General features: G+C 39.0%; 1 protein-coding gene across 1 annotated transcript in view; it reads left to right on the top strand.

Moving 5' to 3' along the window:
- The window catches only part of LOC114646245 (zona pellucida sperm-binding protein 4-like), a 46,886-nt gene that overhangs the window by 18,458 nt on the left and 8,643 nt on the right, over positions 1-19,785 (top strand). Inside the window, exons 4-7 of the mRNA XM_028794345.2 lie at positions 636-814; positions 918-1,015; positions 2,442-2,569; positions 10,937-11,126. Of these exons, the coding sequence (XP_028650178.1) occupies positions 636-814; positions 918-1,015; positions 2,442-2,569; positions 10,937-11,126 (595 nt within the window). The remainder of the gene's footprint in view (positions 1-635; positions 815-917; positions 1,016-2,441; positions 2,570-10,936; positions 11,127-19,785) is intronic.

Raw genomic sequence — 19,785 nt, 5'->3', positions numbered from 1 at the left:
ATTTTGAAAGCATTTAGTCATTGAATGCATTTTGTATGACGGCAAAGAGAAATGCTTAACAGCCCTCATAAGCTAATGTTGTGGTGACTGTATGAAGAGTTTTGAGAAAGTGACTTCAGTATTGCAGAATCTGCCTTACCAAATGGGGGAAAAAAAAACTAATATGTTATTCTGAACCAAGCATGTAGCTCTGAAAATGTGAATCTTCATATTGTCTAATGCTGGAAGATAGACCACATTTTGATCAAAGTTCTTGCTAGTCTTTGGTTCAAAGTATTGACTGTGCTTATATATATATATATATATATTATAATATAATTTTTTTTTTTTTTTTTTTATTTATTCTCCTCCATACTCTGCAGTTATTGAAGGATGCTTACATTGGCCGACCTTAAATTCAAGGTTTAATATGTCATATGCTACTAGTATGATGCACTCAACTTCAGCTTTAAGTTGAAGCAAGGCATACTGTCCATCTATTTTAGATTATAGTGGATAGCGATAAAGGTGGAAATGAGCTAAAGTCAAATACATGGCTTCCAATGTTAAATTTTAAAAAATTGTTTCAATAGCTTGCCAACAGTGTGATCTTTTTAAATGTTTGCTTTTGTTTTTTTCTTCCTTCTTTGAAACAGGTTGTTCAGCTGACGGACATTTTGTAATAGTGGTGAACAGAAACTATACAAAACCTCCGCTTAGTCTCTCAACTCTGCATGTATCCAGTGGTCAAGGAGTACAGTGCCAGGCTAGAAGGATGACCTTAGACTTGGCAGTGTTCCATTTCCCTGTGAACCAATGTGGAAGTAAAAAGCTGGTAAATGGGCTTTGAAGAATGGCCAATTCTGTGACCCTGTCTTCCTTCTTGAAGTATATGAAGAGTTCTGATCGAGTTCTTAGACCTTTCTGTTTTATCATAGACCCTAAAAGACCGTATCATCTATCAAGTAGAAGTCGTTGCTAAGAGGGAAATTCTGCTTTCCAGCAACTTCTCCATTACACTGGACAGCAACTTTAGGTAAGATTTTAGCATATTATAAATGCATTGTTTTCCACTGGATGTATTAAACTCTTTGAAAAGGAATACCTACTTGACGGTGTATCTGAACCCCCACCCCTTTCCTCCTTTTGTTCCTCCTAGTAAAGAGATGAGGGAAGCGAGAGTGTCTGTGTTAATTATTATATATATTATTTATTTTTATTTTTTTTAATATGTAAGTAGACCTACTGAGACAAGTGTCATTTCAGAATCTGAGTCCCTTTCATTATTAAAGTATGCTTGTAGTGGCTTAAGACTAAGCAAGGCTGAATTAACCATTGTGGCCACCAGCTTGGGACCAAGCCCAGCCAGGACACCCAGGAGGAGTGGAGGAGGGCTTACGCCTCCTCCAGACCATGAGGGGGCAACTGCCCTGGTTGCTTTGGGGGCTTGGAAGCTCAGCCCTGTAGGGATCCGTGGTCACCGCCAGGGGGCGCCCCCATGCCTGAAGGTTCCTGGACCCCAGTACTTCCGCCACACCCGGAAGTGCTGGGGGGAAGATGTGTGGGGACACCCGGAGTGCTTCCGGGGATACAGCCGGCACTTCCGCCACACTGGGGCGTGTCGGTGGGAGATTGCCGGTGCACACCTGGAGCACATCTGGGAGTAGATAAAAGGGGCTGCCTCCCTTCACAAGGAGGCTGGAGTCGGGTGGAAGACGGACAAGGTCGGTGAAGAGAGAGGGAGGGAGGCGGTCCGAAGAAAGGCATAGTGTGGTTGGCTTGGACTTTGGGGGAGTTTGGGGTTTGTGGAGCACTTATAGTGTAAATATTAGTTGTAAATAAACGTGTGGTGGTGAATTTAAACATGTCTGCCTGTCTGTGTCCGGGGCTCGTTCCACACCATTTATGAGCTTGATGCTCTGTGGAAAGAATCTGTTCTTATTTCTGCCAGTTCTGGCATTGTGAAATTATTCCTTCAGTCAGGTCTTCATGTTCAGGCCACAACCTCTAATCTAGAAGTGTCGGTTTGGTGGTTTTTTTTTTTTTTTTTTTTCCTCCCCCTCCTTCCTCCCACTGCCTGCTCCATGACTTTAGTGCAGGTTCTGTAAGGCTGGAAGACTGGTGCTAGTGATCTTTTCAGCAGACCAGGCAATTTCTTGAAGCTTGTTCTTGTCATGATTAGTTTCTGACCCAAACCACACTAATGGATGAGCTAGAACAGACTCAGATTGCTGGATAGAACTAAAGCGTTATCTGTGGTAGAATTCCCTCAGTTACATTAAGGACATTTGTGTGTATCTATAAATATTAAAAAGGTAAATCGATTACATTAAAACTTGGCCAAGATTTAACCCTATAATACAATCCTAAAACTTGTACTGCATAGTAGAAATATGTTCATATTTTGTTTCCAGCCTTTTCTTTGTGACCACACAATATATAATAAACCATGTTTCCACCAGATTCTGGCTAAGCTGTTCATATAAAGCTAGTGGAGATGTAGCCATGAAAAGCTTTGTGAACCCCATGACCTTCCTTGAACCCATCTCCGAGAAAGGGACTGTCCAGCTGCAACTTAATTTTGCTAGAGGTAAGATGAAAGACTTTTGGAAGTAATGTCAAATGATTTTTATATTGCTTGTGTGAGGTCTGAAATAGTATTTTTCCCCCACTTTCCTAAACACTGCACTTTTTTTTTTTTTTTTTTTCTATTTCATAGTTCCTGTAGATGTAGAATGTCCCTGTAATTAACCATTTTTCAGACATCTCATTTAAGCCCCTATTCAATTTTCAAAAGGAAGTAGTGTGCTAATTTGTGCTTTACTTTATTCCAATTTAAAAATGAGTATCTGGCTTTGATCTGCTACACTTGTGCTGGTTGGGAAACAAGTTTGAGTTGTTCATTTTTGTTTTTTTTTTCCTTTTGAATTTCAACCTGCATAGCATCATACACGCCAGATATAAAACTAGTCTGTAGCATTAAATTTTCTTGAGGGACAAGTTTATAAATGTGCAGATTTAAACTTAAAATCCTCATCTGGGTTTTTATGGGATGGAGAAAGTGGAACATGATACTAACAAACTGCAGGACTATATTGATTTTGATAATTGCCAATTTGGAACAAAACTGAAGAAGTGGACTATTAGAAAATGAATCCCTTGGTACCCTTAAAGGTACAACAGTAATTAGATGTTAATGTGCTGCAGAAAAGGAGAGATGTTGATATCCACATATTTAAACAAATAGCCAAAGGAATGCATAGCAGAAAAACTAGTCTGATGGTTTTAGGGAATTTAATGGAAGGAAAGCAGATTTCAGCCAATTTAATTTTGTAGCCAAACAATCTCAAAAGAACTAAGCTACCTTTTTTATAAGGTAGGGAGAACAGGAACATTACCAAGAAAAAAAAAACTATTCAGAGGGTATTAAATTTTATGATGGAATCCATAAGCTGAAACAGGGATGCTTAAGTCAATATTTTGAAGAGTGATTGTGAGGAGATCAAGGTGGATAGAGGACAGCCTTGTCTGGTGCCCATTTGAAGCTGAAAGAGCTGAAAAACCCCAAACCGTTTAGCACAAAATTCTTCATTGCAGAACAAAGAATAGTTAAACCTGTAACTTGTGGCAGGAGGAAAATTGCATTGGGAAATCAAGTTGTATCATTGTTCACTTATGGTCAGTCTGGCCTTTTCAAGAGACTCCTTAGACATAAGTAAAGTTAACAAGTAAAATAAAAATTGTCTAATCTCAAGTGAGACTGTCAGAAGGAGCAAAACTAATGTTTTGGCATAGATATTTAATAATCTAATATAACCAACTAGATATGCACACCATGCATGTCCAGTGAACAATGCACAGGGGAAGAAGAGCTGGCATGTATCTGAGTGAATTCATAAGTGTTTGTATACATAACAGTAATATTGTAGCCTTTCAGATTTAAAATTTGGCTTGATATTTGTGAAATGAAGATTGATTCATCAGTGTTGAATAAATGCACAATGACTGAGAGAAAACCAGTCTGGTGCAGAAAGAAAAGTCGAGGAGCACCAGGGCCAGAAACATTTGCATCTGTAAACTGTATTCAGGGCTCCCCTCCCAAAATGCAATGCTTGCCCCAAAAGATGTGTGCATTTAGACAACCATTTAAAATAGCATATTAACCTCCTTAGCATTAGACCCAAGCATCACACTGGCTGTAAAAACAGTGCTAAAAGCATTGGTGGCAAGCATTACTCAGACAACAGTATAGGCATATTTTGCGTAAGCATTGGGCCAGAGTGTTAACCGGGCAATGGTGTAGATGTCTCTTCTCCTAGCCTCAATGGCATCTCATAAGCACCTCTCCTCAGCAGTGATGATGAGGCAAATCTGTGTTCAGACAATGAAACAATGATTCTGGTGAATCCAAAAGTGATGCACCCTTTACTCACATATGTGCAGTGTGCTGTTCATATTATTCACCGTTTTAATCCTTAAACATTTTAGACTTTGTAGTTTTTAGCGTTTTTACATGTTTTACAGTAGAAAGATGAGATTTAATGTTGTTTTTCAAGCCAAAAAATGCAATACTTTGCTTTCTTTTTTGAGGGGGAAAATTTTAAAAAGTGATACTAAGGAGTGGCAAAATGCACTGGCAATTTGTCCACAATTTTCACCTTTGGGCTTGAGCTGGATAAGATGGTGGAAGGTGGGGGTTGGAAAAACACATGGTGGTAACCGATTACTTCGCATATCTTGTAACATGATTTTAACTAAATAACTGTATGGTTTCTGACTAGAATTTGTCCATCTAGATTTATCCAGATTTTAAATTAAGTGTGAAGTACTAAAGAAGCACTTGATAATTTTAAATTTTGAAAACCATGTCTCCCCTTGCTTAATGTTTCTTTCACTTTGTGTGTTAAATTAATGGGATCAAGAAATGGTGAGACCTTCTTCCTCTTGACTGCAGTTCATGTGGCTAGATTTGCAAGTTAAGTTGCATATTGAACTATGGGTTCAACTCTTGGTAATACCTTGGCTGAAATACAATTTATCTGACCTGCTAGGAATTGTTTTATATTGATTAAGACCATAAGTCTCTTTTAATACATGCACAATATGCCACGTTTAGCGGTCTATTGTCTGCACCCACAGTTCTTCTTGTTGTGTTCTCGCACCTAATTTTTAAAATGATTACTTGAACAGATTTGACCTTGAATTCCATGAAATTGATCTTGCATGAAAGTACAAAATGGAATTTAAAATCTGAAATTTCTGCAAAACGTTTTATTAACAGATATATCCATTATATTTTTTTTCTCAATGCACATGAGACTTTCTCACAATGGCTTGAGATTTATACAAAATCTTTAACAATCCCATAGGGTCAGCTAACTAACTGAAAACTTTAAAACCTAAGGAAAAACTGACAACCTGAGCAAGGGTGCCATTTATACTGGTGTAGGTTAGCAGAAGGAAAATGCAGTAATTTCATTGAATTCACGGAATAAATAAGTGTATGCAGTGCTAAAATCCAATCCCATCATGGTAAAATGTACCCCCCATTTAGTGCAAAGTATAAATTAAGATCAACAGGGTGGGTTTAATAAACTGAAATCCTTTCATTTTCATTTTGTCAAACAAGTTTTTCAATAAAACCACACAATAAATGTTTGTATAGAAAAACTTGAACCAAGTAAATTTAAAAAATTGAAAGCAAAATGTAAATTGCATTATATCATATTTAAAAAATAAGCAGATATAATAGAAATTAAAGGCTGCTAAAAGTACACCGTACAATATTAAGTCACTGATTATGAGCACTTTGTTCTCAACCATGACAGACTTGATGCTGAAAATCTCTTCTTGTTTCAAATTGGTGACCGGAGTGCCTAGAGACTAAAGTTTGAGTTTTGTGTCACTATTACCCACTTACCCTGTAGCTGAATTGGTGTTGCTGAGTTTGGAATGTAAAATGGAGAATTCATAATGGATGAAATGCCTAAACCATAGGAGTCAGTACAATTTTTGGTTTGCCTGATGGCTTTTTCGTAAAACAGTCTTCTAAAGTGTGTACTTTCCCAACCAACTAAGTTAACTGTGTTTTTGGCAGGTGAAGTTGTCTGTACGTTTTCATAGGAAATCTGAAGTTGTATACAGTGCAGGGCACATTACTTGAACAGAGGGCATGTTTATGTTAATGTTAAACAGGCAGAGAACAAATCAAATGTGTGCTTCATGTTGAGTACATCATTGTCCAGGTGTGTTTCAGTTTTGGAGTTTAGGTCGTTTTGCTATGAGACCCTTGGTTTCTTTTTCCTATGCAGATGTTGACTTTTGTTCCAGTTGTAGTTTTTAAATGACTGATTTGATTACTTTTTCACTCAAGATGAGTTCATCATTGAGAGGATGTGAGATGCTCCTATATGTTCATGCTTGACTGAACCAACATTACATATTCTCTACTACTTTCCACTGTCATGCATTCCACTTTATTTTTCCCCCTTTTTCTGTTTCCCTGCTTTTTGCTTCCAGCCATGTAAACTTTTTCCATGATTTGTGAAATTGCTACTTTTAGTAAGGTTAAACATTAATCGCAAACAATTCCCCCCCCAGTGGAGATGGAGAGTGTTCCCGACTGTCACTGTAGTGTCAATACAATGCATCAAGAGGGTTTTCCAGCAATTTGTTGTTGCAATGACCACCTATGTAAGCAGGAGCCTTATATGTGGGAGCCCTTCAAGTTCAGGTCCCCAGGCAAATGCCTGCTTTGTCTAGTCACTGCACCTTAATCACCCTATTGATCGCGCTGGTCCTTGTCCCATCTTAACTTATTTGTAACTTTTACACATTATGTATTAATCTAGTTTGATGGATCATCCCTCAAAGCATTTGGATTTCTCTCTTAATTCATGTTGTACTGCAAAATGAGCAATAATAATTATTGCCTATTTAAAAAAAAAAAAAAAAAAAAGCCTCATACTTAACAATAACAAAAAGGTAAAAGGATTATTAGTGTTTTAAGAGTCAACTATTATCTACCAAATAAGACCTTTTGGAAAAAGTGAGAAATTAGTCTTGCTTCCAATAACCTAATGTATGCTGGTGATCACCAACATGAGCTAATTTAAATTAACTCAATCCATTGAAATAGATAACTTAATTTCCCCAGGGGACAAATTGGCTTTTTGCAGAAGCTTTTTAAATAAGTAGACAAGTAAATACACACACCCACACACACCCCAGAATGACTATAAAGCAAGGAAATTAAAGTTCTGACTTGGCTGTCACAGTGAGGCATTATGCAGATTTATTGCTGTTGATAAAAAGAAGCCCCAATCGTGTTTCTTGACACACTGCTGCTGAATAATTAATTGCCTGAAGGTACTCAATGGTAGTGTCAGAGAGAGGATGTGCAACATTATTCATAATGGCACTTTGTTTTGTTTATTTTTTTCCTTCGTTACTATTTCCTGGGCATCCAGAGTGTGCCCTATAACTCAGCCTGCCCTTTTAATTTGTTTTGATTTGGTGGGGTTCTGTTGAAGTGATGTTACCAGCTGAGCACTGGCCATTGCAAAGTTACAGAAGATGTGAAGGATGTTGCTTTCCTGCAATAAAGGAATGCAGTCTCCTAAGGAAAAAAAGCCTGCTTTGCCCTTTCGTATATAGTTCCTTTGTGTTCAGAGACCAGTCCAACCGGTCATTTTAATGTGGACCACCTCTACATCCATCCCTTGAATAGTAACTGGACAGATTGATTCTTGGGTGTGGCAAAAGTCAATCACCAATTCCTTAGTTTTACTAATATTAAGGTGCAGACAATTATTTGTGCACCAAGAAACACTTTTCCACCGGACTAATGGGGAGTATTGATAAGGGGATGAGACAGTAGAAGTGCAGAAATCATCTGAGAATTTCTGCAAATAACATAACCGGATATATTTATAGTCTGTGGTGTGAAGAAAACAGGAGACTGGACTGTCTCTTGGGGTGCTCCAGTGTTGCTCACATCTATATCAGAAACTCACTCCTTGAGTCTTGTAAACAGCAGTCCCCACGACAGTCCATTATCCAGGACACCAAAGGCTCATCCACCTGCATATTTCTGAGCTTACTCCATAGTATGGATGGCTGGATGGTACTGAAGGCACTGGAGAAATCAAAACATAATCCTCACAGTGCTTTGTCCAGGTGAGAATAAACCTTGTGGAGAAGATAGATAATTGCATCCTAGGCCATCTGCAGTGGGTCCAGGTGGTCCACCACAAGAGGACTTCTATAATCCTGGACTGGTCTCTCAAAGGTCTTCATAATGTGAGATGCAAGTGACACTGGTCTGTAGTCATTAGATGAGGCATCTTCCTTCTTTGGAACAGCAACAATGCAGGATATCTTCCACAGCAGTGGCACTTCCTGAACCTGTAGGGACAGACTGAGCAGGGGACAGAGGACACCACAATGTTGGTCAGCACAGACCTAGAGGACTGAATCCATCGGTTCATGTAGCTATTCCTTTGTGTAGCTTCATTTGTTTCCTTACTTGGTCTTAAGTTATGGACAGTCCACAATGATACTGGACTTGTTACTGGCCATTCCAGTTGACATAGCAGGAGTTGATGTAGTAGGGATGGTGTGGGCTGACAGGTCACTGGTGGAAGGTGGCAGTATTTATTTTAAAAAATTGTTTCAGGTAGAAGGGGGATGTAGACAAAACTAGCACATGAGCCCTGGATTACCTGAGTCCAGTAATTATGCCCAGTCCATTCCAGACATCCTTCATGTTTTTCTGAGTGACATTTTGTTTTCTATTTTAGCTTTGCAAGCTTCCTTTCCTTCACTCACGCTTTTACGTCCTTCAGAGACTCTTTATCACTAGATTTGAAAGCATGCTCTTTCTCATTCAGGAGACCTTTTAGCTCGTTGGTAATCTAGAGATGCTTGTTTGAAAAACATACTGTCTTTGTAGATACCACTTTGTCAACTCAAAAGTTAATAGTCTGTGATGCAGTGACTGAATGCCTCAATATTGTCCCCATGTGACTTGCAAATCGCTTCCTAGTCTGTCATTTGGAAGCAGTCATTCAGAGTTATTTCTGCATTTCAGGAATAAGATTAATCGGATTATGGATGGATTTGCTTAAAGGCATCATTAACATTTGAATACAGCAGGTCCAACTTGTTGTTCTCAAGTGGAACTGGACATAAACTGAGAAATTTCTCATTGTTCATTCCAAAGTCGCATGGTTATAGTCCCCACGTATTATAACTGCAGGGTTGAAGTGAGTTTTGGAGACCTAGCAACAGAAATTATTCATTCTGTCACCATTTTGTGGAGGGAAGAAAATAAACAATGAGGATCATGTAATTTGGTTCCCAAGGCAAATAATGTGGACCAATCCCTACAGCCAGGATCTCGATGTCTGAATTACAAACTGTAGTTTTAACTGTAATATGCTTCCTTTTACACCAGTCCTCTCACATAGAGGACCAGTCCACCTCTTTTCTTTTCACCACCCACAGTGTAACGGGTCTCTGACTTCTTGAAATAAGATGAAATGTCCAGCATTAAAATCAGTATATCGAGTTTTCAGCCAGTTCTATGTAAAGCACACAAAGCCACTGTACTTGTATGCTCCTTGACCTGTTATAAGTGCAGACAGTTAATCTTATTTGACAGAGATTGAACATGTACCATTACAGTACATAGTACACCAGTTCTCAAACCTTTTTTGCCTTAGTTTTACTCTTGCACCAACATGTCTCCCTCTCCTGTAACTGAGCTGCTTAGGTGCTCATGATTGCAATGCAAGTAGCAGATTACAGGAGTATTTAATATACCCTGCTTCATTTTCTAAGGGTCTTTTACGGTTTCAGGTGTTACAGGCATAATGCAACCTTTGGGTCCTTTCTCATGTCTGCATCCAAGCTGGCGCCTGGATTTCACATGATTGCGGTTAATCAGTGGTGCAGTATTTAGAATCCATCTATCTAATTTCTAATGGCTACAGTCAGTGACAAGCCAGATCAATTCTAATTTTAAATAAGACTATTAACTAGTAAATAAGTTCAGAAAAAAACAAATACAGAGCTTCTGTAAAAAGTTGGTGCTTGCACAGCACCTGGAATTAGAAGTACTGTAGTTGTATTGAATATCCCCTTGTACACACTAGATAACTGGGGGGGGGGGGGGGGGAGAAAGTACTTGCCGTTCATTTTATAGAAATACCATCAGTATAAAGTATTAAATCTCTCAAAATGAAAGTACACAAGTCTGTGGGTTACTACTTTGTTCAGTATTACCAGCCTTGTATGGATCTGGAAAGTTTAATTAGGATGTACAGTACTATTTAAGATTATGATCATTAAATGAAAAAATGTGTTTTGTGTGTGTGTGGTGGGTTTTTTTTATTTATTTATTTATTTATTTTAAATGCCTCTTGCAGCACTACTATTTCTCTCCAGTGTGAGACCAGCTAGAGTCAGTCCTCCATATTGGGCCACTGGTCTGTTTCTCTGCAATGGTGACCCTTTTGTACTGCATGAAACTATTGATAAGGTCACAGTTCCAAGAATGCTGAGACTAGCCTAGCTTAGAACTACTACTACTGAATGTTGAGTGATAAGTATTACCCATCTTTTCCCTGTTTGTGTCAACCACTAAAGTAGGTAGGGGATCTGTTCATAGTATGACGCAGTCACTAGTTTAGGAATTGGATGTGTGGAAAGAGACACTGGAGCTCAGTGCTGCTTAGCTTAAAGCACAAAGGAGCAATTTGACACAGTAGTTCAATCACAAGATTATCCAATACATTTTTACTATAATACAGCAAGATGTATGTACTTTCATTTCAGTCACGCTGGATCCAAGAAAGTACCACTCAACCTGTGATGCTCCATCTGAACTGTATTTTATTTTCAGCTACACTCTGTTTGCTCTTTTGGTATCGTATGACAATATTTTCAATTTTAGACAGGTCATATACTTCCTGGTTTAATACGGCAGAGTTTCCTCTTACCCGATTTCTTCAAGAACCACTTTTATTTGAGGTCCGTCTCGTCCATCATGAAGACCCTAATGTGGAGCTAGTTTTGGACAGCTGCTGGGTGACCTCTGATCCAAATCCAGCATATGAGGTTTGGTGGCCTCTTCTTGAAAATAGGTACCTTTTTTAACCTTCATAACACATTTTCATACTTTTATTTTATAACTTATATTTGATAATTTTGTATAAAACTAAAATTTGAGTTTCCCTTGAATATATTTAAGTATTCAGAGCATCATATTTACAAATGTAAAACTACAAACCATGCAGTATGCATTTATGATTTTTGGGGTGTGGTGGGAGGCTGGGGTGTCACCTGCAATAGAGAAAATACAATGCTGGCCTTGGAGATTTCCAAGAAAAAGCTATATCTGAAGCTGTCCAATTAAAAAGAGAAATGGCCAAAACTGACATTGAACATAAGATGACTGGAAAAAGTGGCTTATGGTCCGCATGGTCCTGTTTTATCGGTTGCAGATGACACTGGTATTGGCCGTGTAGGTAAGGAAGAATCCAACGGAGGATCTGTAAGACATTTGTTTCTCAAACTACATGCTCTGATACCCTTGTTCTCGTATGCAGCCTGTATCTGGGCCTTCACCTTTTTCTATCCTGGTTCCATCCGGCTTGCCCCTTTTTGTCAAGACAGTAATAGACACCTTTGTACAAAATCCTTAGTTTCTTGGCAATCTGCCCCACGGAATAGGCTTCATTCTGCAAAAAACAATAGATTGCTATGCTTCTTGAGAAAGCAGTCTCATTTTGACCAGTTTTTCAACCCAGAACTCTGAATAAGCTAAAGGAATTTAATATTAGGACACTGAAGAAATGGCTGCTGAAAATGGAAAATCAAAATTGCAATTTGAAGCTGCAGTAGCCACTAGAAACACTGTCTTGGCTATATTTTTAAAATCAATACAACAGTATATTTAAAAAAAAAAAAAAAAAAGTGTTGGTGATTCTAATACTGTATATCCCATTCATGGAGAGTCGAAACACAAATGGTATCTTGATCAAAGTGGCCATAGTGTCATTTTCCAACCTACAGCTTTAAGAAGCAGATGAGAACTTTTCAGTTTTATTGTGGAATTTCTCCTCATTCAAGTCTTTGTACATGTCTCAGGCTTTTGACTAAATCTATTGCATTTAGTTAGCATCTCTTTATATTCTTCTCATCCTACTTGCCTTCCTGCAGTCCTAACATGTTAATCATATAATCGATTGATGGCAATTTGCATATACTCCAGAATGTTATGAAGATTAATTGCAAAGTCCCTCTTTACCATGAAAACTTTAATCCCCAAAAAACCCATTTCCACTCCTGTTGTGAAGAAGGCTTCAGGGCACTCAGTCTAGCAAGTGCCAGAACCATCTCCTAAAATTGATTCAGCTATGGGATCAGGGCACCACCAGTGCAGAACTTTCTTCGGAATAACAGGCAGGTGTGAGCACATCTGCACGCACAGAGGGGCGAAGAATTTTGGAGGATGGCCTGGTGTCAAGAAGGGCAACAAAGAAGCCACTTCTCTCCAAGAAAATGTGGGACAGACTGATATTCTGCAAAAGGTACAGAGATTGGCCTGCTGAGGACTGGGGTAAAGTAATTTACTCTGATGCATCCCCTTTCCGATTGTTTGGGGCATCTGGGGAAAAAAGATCAGAAGAAAAGGGGAGCGCTACCATCAGACCTGTTATGCCAACAGTAAAGCATCCTGAGACTATTCATGTGTGGGGTTGCTTCTCCGCCAAGGGAGTGGGCTTACTTATAATTTTGCCTAAGAATGCAGCCATGAATAAAGAACGGTACCAAAACATCCTCCGAGAGTAACTTCTCCCAACCATCCAAGAATAGTTTGGTGATGAACAATGCCTTTTTCAGCATGATGGGGCATAAGGCAAAAGTGATAACTAAGTGGTTCAGGAAACTTACCAGACCTTAATCCCATTGAGAATTTGTGGTCAATCCTCAAAAGGTGGGTGGACAAATAAAAACCCACAAATTCTGACAAACTCCAAGCAGCCCATTCTTGAACAATCAATGCTATCAATGAGGATTTGGCAGAGAAGTTGATTGACAGCATGCCAGGGTGAATTGCAGCGGCCTTGAAAAAGGACCAGCACTACAAATATTGACTGTTTGCATAAACTTAATGTAACTGTCAATAAAAGCCTTTGAAACTTTATTAAATGCTTTGTAATTATACTTCACTATACCATAGAAACGTCTGACAAAGATCTAAACACTGAAACCACAAACTTATATTGGTGGGGAAAAAAACTTAAAGCTGATATTGGTGTCATTTCATTGTAAGCTCTGTTTTAAATGCTTGCTCTAGTAGCTAAGCAGACTTAAGGAAAAACAGGCTGAAGAGTAAATGAGATTTATATGTGCATTGTGGAAAGAATAACTTCTAGTGATGGCGGTACAAGAAATTTTATGTAGCACAAATGATGCAAAATTTTATTACACTTCCTAATTAGTTAGCCAATAAAAGGTGTCATTTTGCTTGGCTTTTCTTTACACTTCCTAAACTAACACTCGAGTCCTGCTTCACTTGTTGATACAACAGCTTCATCCTAAACATGTTAAATGTTTGTCATATGTGTCATCTGATTGTGTCCTATTCACCTTTAACTAACCCTTCTCTATAATAGCTCAAACGTTAGAACCGATTTATGCCATAACAAAAATGGTAAACATGCAAAGTATTCATACCAACTTAAAGGTATTGGAAGCATAATTAACGGGTTCACTTCTTACTCTGTGTAGGATGAGTTATCCTGAGAGTCCATCCTATTACTTGATTTACAGCTCTTTATGATCAACGATCCGTCACTTTGCTGCAAATGAAGATGGTTCTAATATTGCGATTTATTGACGTCTCATTTCGAAATGTGTACATTAACAAAAGTTGTACTGTTACTGTAGTTAGCATTGTTGCAGCACACTTTCTAGTCTTGTCATTTTGGAGACGAGGGGGGTTTCCCCCCCCCACCTGTATGTATGGGGTTTTTCGTCACATACTCCCCTGTTTTTTCACATCATTAAAATATGCACATAAGATTAAATCCAGAGTCTAAAGTGGCCTGAAGTGCAAGAATGGCCTGTGCTAGTTGGTTGTTTGTGCTACAATTAATATCAGCTGATAGCAAAAACAAAGAGTGGGGCTTAGTCTGGCAGCTATGACCCTAAGGAAAAGTAAACCACCTTTTTGTTTGTTTTGGTACTGAATTACATATTTTCTTATATTCACATGCACACTTTTGACGAGCTAGTTAATCTGTTCATTTCTATCAATACTGAATTTCGCAGTACAGTTAAATTCCATCTCCATTATAGCACAGTTTAAGATTGACATGTCCTATCTGATGTGTACAGAACTTATGATTTAGTCATTAGCTTAACTCTGGTTGGTGGTTTTCCTTTTGACAAGTTCACAGTAATGTTTCATGGCGCCGTCTTAAATTTTCTCATCTGTGTTACTGATTAGAAAGAACTGTTTACAAGGGGGCGGCACGGTGGCGCAGTGGGTAGCGCTGCTGCCTCGCAGTTGAGAGACCTGGGGACCCGGGTTCGATTCCCGGGTCCTCCCTGCGTGGAGTTTGCATGTTCTCCCCGTGTCTGCGTGGGTTTCCTCCGGGCGCTCCGGTTTCCTCCCACAGTCCAAAGACATGCAAGTTAGGTGGATTGGCGATTCTAAATTGGCCCTAGTGTGTGCTTGGTGTGTGGGTGTGTTTGTGTGTGTCCTGCGGTGGGTTGGCACCCTGCCCAGGATTGTTTCCTGCCTTGTGCCCTGTGTTGGCTGGGATTGGCTCCAGCAGACCCCCGTGACCCTGTGTTCGGATTCAGCGGGTTGGAAAATGGATGGATGGGTGGATGTTTACAAGGGTTCATCTGCCATCTTTGCAATTAAAAAGTAGTGGCCTCTACAAACCAACACTAACTTGCTACCTGCTCTTTGGTTTTGCTTGTTTAGTAATGGTGTAAATGAATGATGTTTGTTCTAAATGAAGTTCTGTTTTTTTTTTTTTAATTCTCAAGCTGAAATATGTCATGGACTTTAAGGAGTACTCGGTTATTGACCTCTTCATTGGGATACTTTTAAAACTTTCATAGAAGAAATGCTGTAATTTTAATTTGTGCTCATTTGTACATTTTAATATCATTTGGTGTTTGAAGAGATTGCAAAAATACTTGAATGTAGCATGGCTTTCTACCTGGATATTGAACATTTAGTGAAGTGGGTTCAGCAGAATTTATTCAGTTTTAAATAGTGAGTCACGTACGAAGATACAAGTCAGGAAGTACTTCTCACAAAGGGTCATCAAATTAATTTATGTAGTAGAAATGAGAAATCTTAACAGCTTTTACCTTGACAGCCATCCATATGAGACATTGGGGCAACTTTGTTCAATCCATCAAGCTGCTTTGGTTAACCATCTCATTTGTTAAACTTGGTTGGGGGGGGGGGGTGTGGTGGCTTTTTAATATAAACCTTCCCATGTATATAATCTATTAAAGACACTACACAATTTTGATTTAAAAACTGCCAGTTCCCGTTCTTTTAGAGCAGTGGTTCTCAAAGTGGACTGTGGGCCACTAATGGTCAGTGAACTGACATTGTCCTATTTCTTAAGTCTTTCTTGCTGCTACTGCCGTATGAAATGACAGTAAGACACTGACCACACAGTTCTTTGTCTAACTAATTTAGTTTCCATACTACTACTTCTGATTCTGTCTGTGTGGGTTTTTGTTTTTCTCCCCCTCCTCTTCCTCCTCCTAAAGCCAGTTCCAATGTAAGAAACACGTAGTGGAAAAGGTTTTGTGAGGTGTTTTGAGATGGATCAAAAAAAAGTCATTCCTAGATACAGCAATCCTTTAATTACATGTGGTTGATTTTGTATGATCCTTCTGCTGTATTCATTTTCTACTGTCTTTGTGATATAACACCATCTTCAAAGCTTTTATTATTGATCTTCTGGAACTCCAACTTAGACCTATTAAGGTCTGAATGTTTAATTTTGTAATACAGACTTTCCTCCAATTGGGCAGCAGATTCAAATAGGAACATTGTATGCCACTCAAACCTTGAAGGCATCAGTTTAGAGGTGGAGACCTTCAGGTAAAACAAAGGGGCCTGCATAGTACCTCCTAGACTACCAGGACAAGAATCGGCATGCAAAACTGAATGAGACTGAGGAGCAGTGGAAGTATGACCAGATTTTTTTCATTCTGGATTTGTTGTCCGTCTTAAAGCACCTTCCAAAGGCATGATGGCTGGAGTGGTACAAACACTTAAATTAAGGAGATGCTTTGCAATAAACACCACCTTTTCAGTCCTCCTCATTATTAGAGTTTGTGTACAAAGTTTACTTTGGGATGTTGCAGTAATTGGTCCTCCCATAGGTTTAGACTTTGACAAAGTGGTCTTTGTCCCAAGACACTTCTGAGAACCATTGTTTTAGTGAGTATAAAATGTAGTTGGTTTGGAATTCAGAAAATGTCTGTCTTTGTCCATGCAGAGTTTAATTTCTCAGTACAACTCTAAAAAATTTAGTAAGTGTGAATTGACTGGTGCTGGTGGTTGGGATGAACTAAAATTGACGACTGTAACCCTATACAGCACTTGGTAGGGCCAGCTCAATGGATTTTTATTCATTTTATTTTCATTTAGATAGGTTGCTGTCCTTGCCGGGATAACTCCTGTGAGCCACACTAGAATGGTAATCGTGAGACTGTGGCTAGCGCCTCCTGCGGCTACATGAGGAATCTGACAAATGAGAGGAGATGAAGTCCATCAAAACAGTTTGTTTAACTTCTAGCTAAGCTGTCCAAATAATCTCATCCAAATACTAAAAGGTTGTCAAGGTTTCTGCTTCAGGTCTCCGTAGTTCATCTTTACATAAAGATGTGCTTTCTGGCTTCAGTCCTACATGCCCCATTTCTTTAGCTGAAAGAATGTTGCTGGTTCTGCTTTATCAATGCCTTTGAGAATTTTAAATACTTGGATCAGGTCACCCTGTAGTCTCATTTGGTCAAGACTAAACAGGTTTAATTTTTTGAGCCTGGTAGAGTAGGACATGCTCTTAAGCTCTGGGATGCACTTGAATGCTCTTCTCTGCACAGCTCCAAGTGCTGCTTACTCTTGTACTATATTGTCCAAAACTGCACACAATACTCCAGATGCAGTCTTACTCATGCCTTATACAGTTTGAGCATAATGTCCGTTGACTTTATATTCAACAGTTTTTATGACGTAACCTAACATTTTATTTGCCTTTATTTGCTTCTATACATTTCTGAAATGGATTTAGTATGTATAGCAGTTGCTTCCTATATGACCGTGTCACCCCATCTTATATTTATAAATATTCCGTTTGCCTGCATGCTACGCTTTTCTACATTGACCTGCATTATCCAAATGTTCGCCAAGTTCTGAATACTGTCCTGGTCTTTATGAATTTTTTCCTTGCATCTCAGTGTCTGTCATCTGTATACATATTTTTTTTTTTTTTTTTTTTTTTTTTTGAGTCCTCTGCAAATTTCCCCAAGTTTACCAACTATACCAGAATCCATGTCATTAATATAAATCGTAAAAAGTAATGGTCCATAAACAGACCCCTGAAAGACTCCACTTATGACCTCTCTCCCCATGTGGAGCATTCTTTAATCTATACTCTTCGTCTCCAGCTGATTAACCAACTTGAGATTCGGCTGATGCTGAAGCTGCTCATTTGAATATACTAGAGAATGCTGGTTCATACTGCTGCTGACACGGAGCTGATGCCCACCATCCTGGGCATTTGGAGTCCTCCCCTTTGTGTGCCATTGGAAGGTGTTGAAAGTGGTTGCTGTGACAGTGGTCTATTCAAACTCTTCCAAATCTCTGGGTCTTTTCTGGTTGTCTTGTGCAGTGATTGACAGGGATGTAGCAACCAAGGATGATATGGTTTGGTTAGGGTGTTTATGTAGGCCTCTTTATTAAAAAAAAGTTTTTATTTAATATTTTTATCTTGTTTGTAATTTGTTTTGGTCCTGTTTTGTGTTTTGAATATATGTATTTTTATGTTCAGTGTTCATGTTTAGTTGTGTCCTGTCTCCATAAAATGGAGTATAATCAACTGAAGGACCACTCTGACTTTTTTAGGTAGTCCAGCCCTCCAGATCAGTATTGAGAGTTGTGGAGATTGAGTTAGATTTTACGGAGTATTGTTTTTTCTGATCCCTTTCTATATCTATATCAGTGGAAGATGACCCGGACACAGAAAGGCGGACACCATAGGTTGAAACACCAACACACGTTTATTAAACATTTATATAAGTGACACCGCACACAACCCACTTTCACCCCCCAAAGTCCAGGCCTCTTACTAATGCCATTCTCTCTAGGTCCACCTCCTCTCCTCCCAAGCTCTTGCCTTCTTCCTCCCGACTCTAGCCATCAAATGGAGGGAGGTAGCCCCTTTTAAACCCACCCAGACATGGTGCTGGCTCTGCACCCGGAAGCACTCCAGTTGTCCCAGGTCGTCTTTCCCCCGCAGCACTTCCGGGTATGGCGGAAGTGCTGAGGGCCAGGGCTCCTCTGGCATTTGGGTGCCCCCTGGCAGTGACCACGGGCCCCTATAGGGTTGAGCTTCCAAGCTCCTTTCCCGTGGTCCCCATAGCCACCAGGCAGTCGCCCCCTCATGGTCTTACATCTTAGTGTCTGTCATCTGTCCAATTGTTTTAGAGTCCTCTATTATAATATGCCGTTTTGTGGAAATCTTCATAGATGAGTGCTAAGCTGTTTGGAATGACTTTCAAAATTGTAACAGCTTTCAGATTTACTTTTCAGTTAACAATTACTATGCTTTTTCAATAAAAGATGTATACTCTAATACTATATTCTTCTAATGATACCACTAGAACTACTTACACTTAATTATAATTGTCATTTTTCTTATTTTGACTCTTGATGACTCTCATTGTAAGTGTTGCAATGAAAAAACTGTCCTGGAGAGTGGGTGTGTCTGTGTCCATCCAAAGTTAATTTCCATCCTGCACCTAAAAATGCCAGGCTTCCTTTGACCCTGTACGAGAGAGCATTTTGGCTTATAGCAATCCGTAAGTCCACTTTAAAAAGGTAGTCTTTTGTACAGCCTAAAAAGCTAGGTTGTCAAGAATAGCCGGTACCATTGGTCAATGTCTAAGAGGTGGTCTGATTACTGCTGTCACATATTTAGCTCGGTGCTGTGTTCAGTTATAATATAAGCTGCATATGGAGGAAACATTTTTTTCCCTTTTTTTATGGTAATTAAGACAGTTAGTACTTTATACCATTTTTTTTTTTTATGCTTTGATTTTATTTGCATTTTTGTTTTCATGCCTGCAGCAAAACAAGTCACATTTATTGTTCAAATACATATTCATATTTTGATATCCATTTCCATCAGTTTGTTTCAACCTCTCCTCACAGGTTATTTTTCTATTGCATACTAATGTACAAGTTGGTAAGAAGTCTGTAGTTTTATAACTTCAGGTTGTAAATTGCATAATGTGTATGGTTAGACATCTTTATTTTAAATCAAATTGTTTACTACACACACACACACAATCCTACACCCACTCAGTAAGTAATGTCACAGTTCTGTTAAGAGTGAGGCAAACCTTGCGCTCACTATGCTGTTACTTGTTGGCTCAGATTCTTCACATGTGCTTTGCCTCAGAAGAATGAACACTGTTCCTTTTTATTTAATTTTTTTTCCCCTCTACACAGTCTGGCATACCCCCTGCATG

This window comes from Erpetoichthys calabaricus, chromosome 2, assembly GCF_900747795.2.
Source record: "Erpetoichthys calabaricus chromosome 2, fErpCal1.3, whole genome shotgun sequence".
Classification (NCBI taxonomy): Eukaryota; Metazoa; Chordata; class Cladistia; order Polypteriformes; family Polypteridae; genus Erpetoichthys; species Erpetoichthys calabaricus.
This window is presented reverse-complemented; position numbering and strand designations above follow the sequence as displayed.